This window comes from Lolium perenne, chromosome 2, assembly GCF_019359855.2.
Source record: "Lolium perenne isolate Kyuss_39 chromosome 2, Kyuss_2.0, whole genome shotgun sequence".
In the NCBI taxonomy this organism is placed as follows: domain Eukaryota; kingdom Viridiplantae; phylum Streptophyta; class Magnoliopsida; order Poales; family Poaceae; genus Lolium; species Lolium perenne.
In genome coordinates this window covers 180,755,320-180,765,876 of record NC_067245.2, presented here as the reverse complement: position 1 = coordinate 180,765,876, position 10,557 = coordinate 180,755,320, and the positions used below count along the sequence as shown (strand labels likewise).

Below are 10,557 nucleotides of genomic sequence, written 5' to 3'. Positions count from 1 at the left end.
ACATCTGTGCGAAGGTTGCACATCCAGAGAACAAATATACCTTAACATCTGCAGTTATGCATCAAACAGCATAACCACACTGAATGATTGATTTGTCACCCTTAAGCCCAAGTTGTTAAGGATACAGCACAAGCCTGAATCATTAAACGCAATCACAAATTTTGCAGGACCAACACGTGAAATTATAAGGTTCACGCAGACAAGCAGCTCACATAGCTAAAGCTTAGACATATCAGTTCCAATCTTGTCCGACATTCCTTCAGGTTTTGCAGCACTTGGCTAAACTTATCATATACATTCATCCAACTTCCTATTGGCCACGCCAGGCATGAAACGAACATCTTCTCAAACAAGACATTAGGTAAACACATATATTAGATATGTTGTTGCTTACTTAGTTAACTTACCCAACTTATAAAAACAATTTAAGGCTCCAAACCATACCAACAGAAGAACACTCAAGTGAATGGATTATGGATAGATCACAGTGCAATCTGCCACTAAAACACGTTATGAACACCTGGTAAGATACGATGCATGATACCTTACCTTCCAAAAAGATAAGACCCCAAACAGCACGGTAGCTCAAAACGGACCTAAAAAGACGAAGCCACCAACTTCATCAAGTATCTGAAAACATATCGCAACTTCACACGCACGCACCCACGCACTGACACAGATTGACGAAATTATGGAACTGAATTAAGTTACTCACAAAGCAAACAGCATGAGAAATCAACCAAGTAACACCGAAACACCTAGTACTGAAATAGTTCATTACTTCGTCACAAACCCTTAATTGACTCTATGAGATTATCCATCTTATTGGTGAGACGCACAACTGGGGTCTGTCCAACACATCACTGGTGACGCGCAGCAACCGATGCCCCTGCCGGAAAACTTGCTCCAGTTTGCCTTTCTGCAGAAAATGAACAAGTTTTGTTAGTGTGGCTCCAAATGTTTTGGTTCATTGGTCTAAGATTTGACAATAAAATGAATCAAAAGAAGAAAACGGGATACTAGTTAGAATGCTAGATTGTGTAGCAAAAGCACGTCTAGCTAGATCGAGGATTACAGCAACAATACCTGGTGGATTGTAAAAGCTCATGAAGGGGAAGAGGGGCCGAATGTCTTGTCCTTCACATAACTTTCTTGACCGCAGCAACTTGAGATCAATAGCGTAGACACCAAGAGCTGTGGTGGCGAAGATGATATTGGCACCCTCCACGGAGCCAATCAACTCCACTTTGATCGCAGGATCTCCAATGGGGAGAAACGGTATGAGGTTAATGACTCTATGTTCTGTCCATGCTGCAATTCCGTCAGGACCCACCTCCCTTGACCACAGGTGAAGGCTGAGCTTGTCCAGGTGGGCGACTCCCAGCCTTCCATCCTCTGTTGCCATGAGAAGGGTGCCCCGGTCGTAAACAGCCGCCGCTGCCGGCAGGACGATCAAAGAGAGGTAATGCCTTCCTACATCGTACTTGAGAACTCGAGCGCCTTGTGGCCCAGACATGAGGAGGAAGTGGAGGGAGTCTTCAACAAGCACACTGTGCATCGCAGTAAGGTAGCCGTCATCGACGGGGTCAAGCCCGTCGAAGAGGTCAAGCTCCACGACAAAGTGATGCTCGTCGACAAGGGCAAGCTCAGACGTCGGCGTGCTCCACTCACCCGTCTCCGACGAGTACTTGTAGGCGGTTACGCTCCCCACCTCCGCATCAATACCGACAAAAACAACATGGAAAGGGCCCTTGTGGCAGCTGGTGTGGTCGCAGCCGTCCACAGCACATAGCACCGCGGTCCCGAGATAGAACAAGGACCTGCGGGGGTCGCTCACCTCTTTTCGGCGGTCCGTCATGGGGTCCCAGACCACAAGCTCCATGGGCACCTCACCGTTGTCGAGGAGGACACGGCCATGGCGGCAGTCGCACACGGTGAAGTCAGCCAGCTGGGGGTCAAAAGTGCATGGGAGGGAGGACCCAGTGGTGGGGACAAAGCGACTGACGGAGCTCACCTCACTGTTGTAGATGAAGCCAAGCATAGGAGGCATCCGATTGAACTTGCGGTAGTTGTGGTGGAAACCAGGATCGGAGAGGAGACTGCGCCAGAGATTGGAGAGTACGGATAGGCGGAAAAGGCACGCGGGCTCATCTGGCGGGAGGCGGAAGAGGATCTCATGGACAAGTTCATCCGGCAGATCTGGAACGAGCGTCGCCATGATTTGCAGATCTGGAGGCGGAAGAGGGGATCTCCTTGGAGAAGCCGGAGGCTGAGAATTGCACTTTATTGGAAATAAGAGCTAGTCCTTCTATAGATGGAAAAAAGATTACTTGGCTTACCAAATAGTGATTCAGATCCCACGGCCCTGCCGTTACTGTCTTCTTGGGCGGTTTCCATTGTTCCCGAGGAGAGGAGATGAACCACAACAAAAGAACAAGCCAAACAATTAATTACAACTAGCTAATAGCCTGTTAATGCTAGCTAGAACACCGCTGGCCAGTTAGCCATCCATGACTAGGAGGTAATGAGAGAAGGGCAGGCACATGTTAGTAGCACCACTGGCACACAGCTTTTTTCTACCTCGATTTTTTCGACTAGAACTTTTTTAACTCTGTACACCCAAATTTGAAATCCTGGCTCCGCCCTTGGAAAAGGCACCATGTTACTAGCACCACAGGCACATTTAGCACTGCCTTAATTTCCACCTCTGTCTACTCATTATCCAATGCACGATGTGCTAGTACTACTTTTTTTCAAGATGAAAAGGCTTCCTGTACGACATTATTTGTCGAAGTTAAACTTGGAAAGATTGGGACCTTGCTACTAAACACAGCTTATTTGTTTGGTATTTAATTACAACATTCTTTATGTTATATTTATTTTACCCATCGAACCAATGTACACAGAAAAGCAAGGTATGAAGATAAAGTGAAAGAACGGTAATCATCAAACCAGTACCACTTATGCCAAGTGAAGAAGGTACCTGGAAAATATCAACAGCACTCTGCTTTTGGTGCAGACGTCTCAAGTTTCCTTATATGTAACATTCAGCCAGTTCAAGTTTTAGATCATATCATAAACACAATGTATTCCATGAACCAATAATCCAATATATACACAATGTAACCAGCAAGGAAAATTACAGTATATGATTACCAAATATTGAACCACAGAAAGTATTGTGTCACCAGGCACAAATTAATTGTTACAGCACTGCTCACAGAGCTCCTCAAATCTGGCCAAGCTGCAAAAAAACACTTATCTGTATGCTTACTTTGACTAAATGTATTTGTGGAAACAGGCAAAATTATATCCCAAACAAAATAACACTGAACTAAGTGGCAAAAGGAACATCATGGGAACGGACCTTTTAAGGAGAGGCTTTGGGTTGTAAGGGAATAAATCCTTCTGATGAAGATCTTCCAATGTTCTCTTTAACGAAAGGAGACATACTTTAGCACTTAAGAAGAGCTCTTTTTCGCTATTACTTCCCTTGTCACGAGAGAAACCTAACTTAGTGTTTTTCAAGGTTCTTTGCCTCTTATAAGTGAGTTTTTGTATTTGCGCCTCGTAAACTGAATCATCAATAAAAGCATTCCAGCACTGGGACACCAGTCGTAAGCACCTGAGACAGAGAGATATACATCACATTGAGGAGCCTATAATAAGATGTATATCTCTCTGTCTTTTTGTGTAGTTTAAATGCATCAGAAAAGGTAGGGAAGCTACTAACTGACCGTAATAGATACTGGGCACAATGCACACCTACATCTTTTGATATGAGATAATCAACAAGCACCAAGTGATCATAGCTCAACTGCACAATAAATATAACAACAATTAACAGAATCCTTGGTATATATATTATACAGTCAAAGAGGACAATAAATTTGGTAGGCCTATAGATAACGGACTAATGGGTCAGAAAATGTAGGAGTCCAAAGTGACTCATTTCGTAAGTCTTATCACGAATTTCCAAACAGTCCATATGCCTGAAGGATCCAATGAAATAATCTTTGTTTGTACTTTTGTGCAAACTGCAATGCAATCCTACAATCTGAATGCATGGACCATCTGTAGTTCACCAATATCTGAAGTCTCACACTCTCATTTCAAAAATTAATAATGCTTAAGTTGGGTAAGACATGGTAACAAGAGTTATTTACCTCTAGCTATGGTAGCTGATGTAAATTTATCTGCTCCTATTATCTTGATCATTATTAGGGCCTTAACTAATTAACTGTCTATTTATTTTATGAAGTACAGTAACCAGAATTTCAGAGCTATAATCAGTAGAGGAGGGCATCTCCTATCTTTTACTGCTTAAGACTACTAGAAGCTTGTTGTTGCATCTTTTACTTAAAAAACAGCATGAAACCATGGAGGCATGAAGTCAAACAGAATGTCAAAATGCTAGTTTTTAGAGATCATTGAGAACGTAGCAAATTCCAATAGAATAAGACGTATAACATGTTGAATGACTCACCAATGAAAGCAATGCGTGGAAAGTATGAACTGGGTCAAAAATGATGGAGAACAGTTTGGCACCAATCAGTTCAGAAGTACATTTACTTTCCATGTTATCTCTGCAAATTCGGACAAAATGTGATAACTAAGATACCTACAGTCTGGATAACCTTCTCAGTGAAATATAATATGGTATATCTTCTGCTTACATTGCCAACGAAATAAGTGGAGCATCCAAAAGCTGTAAGAGAACAATAAATAATATATCGTCCTGCAATATGAAGAAACATATGCCCAATAGTATAAGAATTACTCAACCACGGGGACTATATATAATGATCATGATATCTCACTGATGCTCAAGATGTGCCCAACGCAGAAAGCAACTCTCTAGCTATGCACATAATATAGATCCAAATAGTCTACTGCGAGGAAACAAACTACCTACAGAAGGTGGCAACAAGCTCTTATGAAGATAAAATGATGCAGAAATGCATGAGTGCGAAGATAAAATACAAGCAAGAAATTTGTGGTCTGTGCGGAAGCGATGGCGTTCCGTGACGCAGTTCTGTTTGCACAAGCAAGAAATTTCCGGTCGGTCATCTTTGAGACGGACTATTCTGAGCTTGTGCGCTGTTGGGAAGCGAGGCAGACAGATCGTTCTATGAGTGCGCCTATGCTTCAGGATGTAAACAAGCTTGTATCCTTTTTCAGTCTTTCGTCAGAATAGTAGAGTCTTGCCAGGTTACAATTAGTCTATAGAGTCCAGTTCAGTTAGTAGTCCAGATAGATTATTAAAATAGGGATATAGGAGTCCTATTCCTAGTTGCATACTTCCAAGTCATAGCCGGTTGGTCCTCCTATACTTGTATCTGGCGGCGTTTGGAGGCAATAAACAATCAATCTATCTTCTATGTGCTATTCTCAACCCCTCTAAATTCTCTTGATCTACCTCCTGCTATCTCATCAAGTCGCCAGCAACGACACCAGGACGCAGAGGAAGAACTCGTCCTCCTGTACCACACCCCTATCACCTTTGAAGCTCTAAGCAGCCACAACAGTGGCTCACCTCTGTGCGCAGTCAGCATGTTTAGGTGGTGTGTCACAAGAATGGCTGGCGGCGAGGCCAGAGTTCTTAGCGGACAGTCTCACCCCTATCACCTTTGAAGCTCTAAGCAGCCACAACAGTGGCTCACCTCTGTGCACGGTCAGCATGTTTAGGTGGTGTCACAAGAATGGCTGGCGGCGAGGCCAGAGTTCTTAGCGGACAGTCTCACCCCTATCACCTTTGAAGCTCTAAGCAGCCACAACAGTGGCTCACCTCTGTGCGCGGTCAGCATGTTTAGGTGGTGTGTCACAAGAATGGCAGGCGGCGAGACCAGACTTGTTAGCGGACAGCCTTCGTGCTGATTGTAATACTGCTGTCATGATTTAATAAAGTGAGGCAGCCCCCCCCCCCCCCCCCCCCACACACACACACCTAAAAGACATAATCACACAAGAAAGTTGACAAACTCAAAGAGAGACTAGTTTTTGCCATTTAACTACAATGTTAATGAGCTATCTGTCATTTAGAGCAGAAGTGTACCTCCTCCATATATAACTGCAGAAAGCATAGAACAATGTCTGTCGATGATTTCGAGTCCAAAATCTTGTCTAACCAACATCTCTGAAACCAGTCTGAGATTTCTGCTAGGCCAAAATAGTTGCAATGATCAATGCAGCCTTGCACTTCATGACCGAATTCATCTTTCTTAGATGAACATTTCTGTCTACTATCATTTCCACTGCAAGCCAAGAATATACAGCAGCTAAGGAACAAACACATAGCCTGCCTTTGTAAGTGTCGAGTAGATTTATCCTGAATCTCACCCAAAAATGGGGATCCTTCTAAGCAGTTCTCCAGTTTACTGATATGTCGGGACATAGGTTCGTGAAGAAGATTCTGGAAGTGGTCTCGGAGTAATTTCAGCAAACAAATAATATGTGAGCAATTCTGCTGCATGTGAGGCTTAAGTCTCATCATTAGCATCTGCATTGAAAAAGCCTGATTGGTGAGTGCTTTCTTATAGATTGTTTCAGTTTCATAAGAAAACTTGATCTGCACACTGATCAGCAAACAACTGTGTTTTAATATGGGTTCATCACTACTGTAAAGAAGCAATAGAAAAGTTCATGCAGAAAATTACCAGAATTTTGTGCTTATAATACTGAGAGAGACCTTTCGGGATATCCTGTTGCTCTTGTAAGAAAGTCACTAATCTAGGAATGACATCTACAAGCTTCACAAATATATCTCGTCGGCCCGTGTCTTCCATGTCACTTTGCTCAACTAAAGAGCACACGAGCTGGAGGAGACTGCCTGACACAAATCCAAACTGTGCATAATCTCTACTAAAACTATCTCGGTCATCCTTGACAAGGCTTACAACTTTCCCGGCAATGAGTTGGTTACCAGGATGCCAACGTAACTTCTGAATATGATGAATGGACAGGCATATGAAGTCATCTTTCAATTCAGAGTCACTGAGTTTCAGAAACTTCAAAATAGTGTGTAGTACTCGAAAGAGGCTAGTCATTATCAGCCTACTGATACTGACACATCGTAGTTTAAGTACTACCATAAAGATTTTAATACTGGTGCTACTAGTCATAGTGCTTTGACTTATGCTTTCCACAGCAGAGGAACAACAAGTAGAGACTTTTCCAGAACAATTGGTGGCATCAATTGTAGAATGATTATGAGCGGATACTGTATGTATAGCTGCCCAGACAAGCTCAACAAACTGAATCCAAACAGCTTCCTATGAATACAGCAACAGAAGCACAATAATAAATAAATAATTCTATAAAGAGGTGTATGCACCATAAAACAAGGAGAAGGTCACGAGCAGCATACAAACTTCATTAGGGAATTAGAGATGGCCATCAAGATATTCCCAGCTGAGTGCTTAATATAGTCACTACAGAAATGATGTAACCCAACCTGAAAAGCATCGGGGTAACATAATAGATGTTCAGTAGCTCACTAGACATGATATTCTGGGCTGCTACAATACAAAAGAGCGTAAATTAACAACACACTAACCAATATTCGTTGCATGAATTTAAGTGAACAATGTAAAAGAACGATGAAAATCACCAAAGCAAAAGGTTATGCCAATCTGAGCCTAGTGACAGCACCACATGCAGTTCTGCACATGCTAGATGATAGATGAGGCATCATTGGCATGAACAGGATGGAGACGCTAGAGGTCATACAGGAAGCAACAAAACATTTATGCTAGATTGCTACTTCAAGAATAAAATGATATCTTCATTACAGACCTGAAGGCTCCGAATGCAATACAATAGCCTGAATTGATGCCACCTCAAACTATCAATCTAATACTGAAATAATAAAGGCCTCAAAGTTCCAAAACTTCTTCAGGCCAATTGTTGGTGCAATGATGTTGTTCCATGTCCATTTCCATGTCCATTCAGGACAATCTAATACACGTCAACACTACCTATGGAGAAAATTATGACATCGGATGCAATGACCCAAAGTTGACTGGCATAAAGTTTCACTCTTCTAATGTCAAAAGTATACCTCAAAATTGTCAAAGCAGGAGGTTGCAGAAAAATGTTAGCCAAAATCTACTATTATAGTCTGTGATGCCTGGTAAAAAAATATCTTCAAAAAAAAGGTACTACCGCCAAAAACCCTTGGGCCAAATTATGATGCATGCGCATCGTAGAACAGGTCGGTCCAGGTGGTGGCCAGGCATGTAGCATCATGGCGAAAGAATATGAGGCATTGATGACAGCATATGAGAAGTTCTTACCAATATGGAGGTTATATTGGCCAGGCAGCTAAACCCATCATCAAAGTGGTGGTCTGGTGGCAAACTGCAACTGTGAGCTTCTCCCGAACAGGAGACAATCTCCAAAAGGCAAGAGGATGAAACAGATAAATATGTATTATCTCTTCATAACTTTGTACTAAACCGAAGAATGAAGATGCAGAATAGCAGATCAACATGACTTTCAAATTAACAAAATATAAAGAATAAGACCAAGACAAGGTCATGTGATATCAGTAAACTCAAAAACTGATATGGTACAGAATGTATCAGCAAACCTACATAAAACCTGTATGTTTCAAGCCGTGCGCAGCCCAGTTTGTCAGTTCCAAACGACTAACCGAAACCCACACTATCAGTAGCATGATTGGCACACTCGAGATGCTCCATGAGGACATCTTACAATGCCGACAACACTTATGTGATACTCCCTCCGTTCCGGATTATAAGATGTTTTGGACATTTCAATATGGACTACATACAGACTGAAATGAGTGAACATACACACTGGAATGTGTTTAGATACATATGATTCAGAAAAGGACAGAGCATCTTATGATTCGGAACGGACTGATACTAGTTACATGTTTCGTATGTGAATTCTAATTCAGTAAGAACTGTAAAGCCAACCATCAGAGCAACTGATAAATGGCTCAAGCAAATCCAACTAAAAACTATATAAATAAAAAATAAGTCAAAACATAAGCAACTGGAATCTAAAGTAATACCTCATCCGATGCATCCCCATCGTCCACCACCTCCTCCTCCTCGTCCCATCCTCGAATTGCCTTGTTTACCTAAGGAAAAAAACCCAACAGTCATGGGAAGAACAGGAACAAACAACGCAAAACAGCAGTAAATAATCAAATCGAAGCTAGAGGATTACCCGGGCGAGCATCAGGAGCACGCATCGCTCTTCCTCTCTCAAGAGCTCTGGCCGCCGAGTCCCCGGCGGTTCGGGTTCCTGCACAAGGGAAGACGGCGTGACGTGAGAGGATACGTGGGAAGGCCGGGGTTACCAGATACCGGCGTCCCGAGTTGCCTACCAGGTAGGGGAGGAGGGAGTCGGCGACGAGATCGCAGAGGCGCGCCAGGTGCTGCCTCTCCCGCCACCGCCGCCGCTGCCGCTGCGCCATTCCCTCTGTGTGGGTTTGATTCGAATCCATGCTCCGGAGTCCGAACTGAGCAGTGAGAGCCTTCTCAAGGCATAAGCGGATTCTTCGTTTCCGCTTTTGCAGTGAGAACACGAGAAACTGTTTGTACTATTTAAAAGAAAAACTCTGTGTCGATTTTGAGGTTACAATGCCTGGCCATGGGCAGCTCGGCCCGAAAAACTCGGGCCAAGGCCTAAAAATGTTGGCCTGACACCTAGGCCGGGCCGGGCCTAGGTAGCCCGAAAAGTCCATTTAACACTACGGCTCGGCTCGCGGCCGATAGGTATCATGGGTATTTGGCACTGGGCCGGGCTTGGGCCTAATTTTTTAGCATCGGGCTTTCCGCCCAGCCCGAGGCCTGGCCCGGCCCGACATATGGCCAGGTATAGTTACAAAAGAGAGGAAACATATGTATGCATGCATACAAATTTTAGGAAATTTCACGCTTTCAAATAAAACATATCGCACTTACTAAAGTTTTACTTGACCCACTGGAATTAAAGTACATCACCAAATCAAGGGCTATAAACTTTAATGTCCTTATGTGCGGATTAAAGACCGGATTTTCTAAAGGATCATAATATGGTACTCCATGCAACAACTTATGTATACTTATTCCACTACAAATCAAATAATAAAGAATTGAGGAACCATTTTTGACTTATCTTTTCCATGCCTTTAATCAAGTAAATATTCCTACCATGATCCTCCTGGTATTTTTTGGACTAAACTCTTGAACTTATGACAAGGAAATTAATACAAGTTCTCTTAAGCCTTTATCATTTCATCCTTGTTTATCCAAATCTCTCTTCACCAAACCTCAGAAATGAGAGAGAACTATGCATCTATTTAGATAATCAAATCCTCATCTTTTGTGTACAACCCTAGGTTATAATTTAATTCATTAAGAAGTGAGAAAAGTTATTGATACTAACCATAGCCATGTTTATCCAAGAGAATACAACAGAGTGATATAATCTAGTAAACACTTGATCTTGGAGGTGCCAACCATATTTCACTATTGATATCTTAGGAAGCCAACCCATAATCATCACAAAGTGAGTATTGATCATAAAACCCTAAGAACTAGG

General features: G+C 42.6%; 2 protein-coding genes across 4 annotated transcripts; both read right to left on the bottom strand.

The window, feature by feature from the left end:
• Window positions 1–458: 458 nt before the first annotated feature.
• On the bottom strand, window positions 459–2,829 carry LOC127320811 (uncharacterized). Of its 2 annotated transcripts, none has more exons than XM_051349890.2 (3): window positions 2,340–2,829; window positions 1,087–2,269; window positions 459–919 (listed from the first exon to the last, which is right to left on the bottom strand). In XM_051349890.2, the coding sequence occupies exons 2-3, from the start codon at window positions 2,216–2,218 to the stop codon at window positions 861–863; spliced, it is 1,191 nt and encodes a 396-aa protein (XP_051205850.1). In that variant the 5' UTR covers window positions 2,219–2,269; window positions 2,340–2,829; the 3' UTR covers window positions 459–860. The 2 variants fall into 2 exon arrangements, with proteins under 2 accessions (XP_051205850.1, XP_051205851.1); XM_051349891.2 differs by having other exon boundaries at window positions 1,087–2,252.
• Window positions 2,830–3,071: 242 nt separating this feature from the next.
• On the bottom strand, window positions 3,072–9,540 carry LOC127320806 (uncharacterized). Of its 2 annotated transcripts, none has more exons than XM_071826382.1 (12): window positions 9,359–9,540; window positions 9,199–9,276; window positions 9,041–9,109; window positions 8,295–8,393; window positions 7,367–7,453; window positions 6,657–7,271; window positions 6,056–6,499; window positions 4,677–4,738; window positions 4,487–4,586; window positions 3,738–3,817; window positions 3,368–3,432; window positions 3,072–3,244 (listed from the first exon to the last, which is right to left on the bottom strand). In XM_071826382.1, the coding sequence occupies exons 1-12, from the start codon at window positions 9,476–9,478 to the stop codon at window positions 3,153–3,155; spliced, it is 1,911 nt and encodes a 636-aa protein (XP_071682483.1). In that variant the 5' UTR covers window positions 9,479–9,540; the 3' UTR covers window positions 3,072–3,152. The 2 variants fall into 2 exon arrangements, with proteins under 2 accessions (XP_071682483.1, XP_051205836.1); XM_051349876.2 differs by having other exon boundaries at window positions 3,368–3,625; window positions 9,359–9,538.
• Between the last annotated feature and the right edge of the window lie 1,017 nt (window positions 9,541–10,557).

Coding starts and splice junctions, on each gene's coding strand:
- LOC127320811 (XM_051349890.2), bottom strand. CDS start 2,218: ATGGCGACGCTCGTTCCAGATCTGCCGGATGAACTTGTCCATGAGATC. Junction 920..1,086: donor GAGCTTTTACAATCCACCAG/GTATTGTTGCTG, acceptor CATTTTCTGCAG/AAAGGCAAACTGGAGCAAGT.
- LOC127320806 (XM_051349876.2), bottom strand. CDS start 9,478: ATGGATTCGAATCAAACCCACACAGAGGGAATGGCGCAGCGGCAGCGG. Junction 9,110..9,198: donor TGCTCCTGATGCTCGCCCGG/GTAATCCTCTAG, acceptor TTTTTTCCTTAG/GTAAACAAGGCAATTCGAGG. Junction 4,587..4,676: donor CCACTTATTTCGTTGGCAAT/GTAAGCAGAAGA, acceptor CCGAATTTGCAG/AGATAACATGGAAAGTAAAT.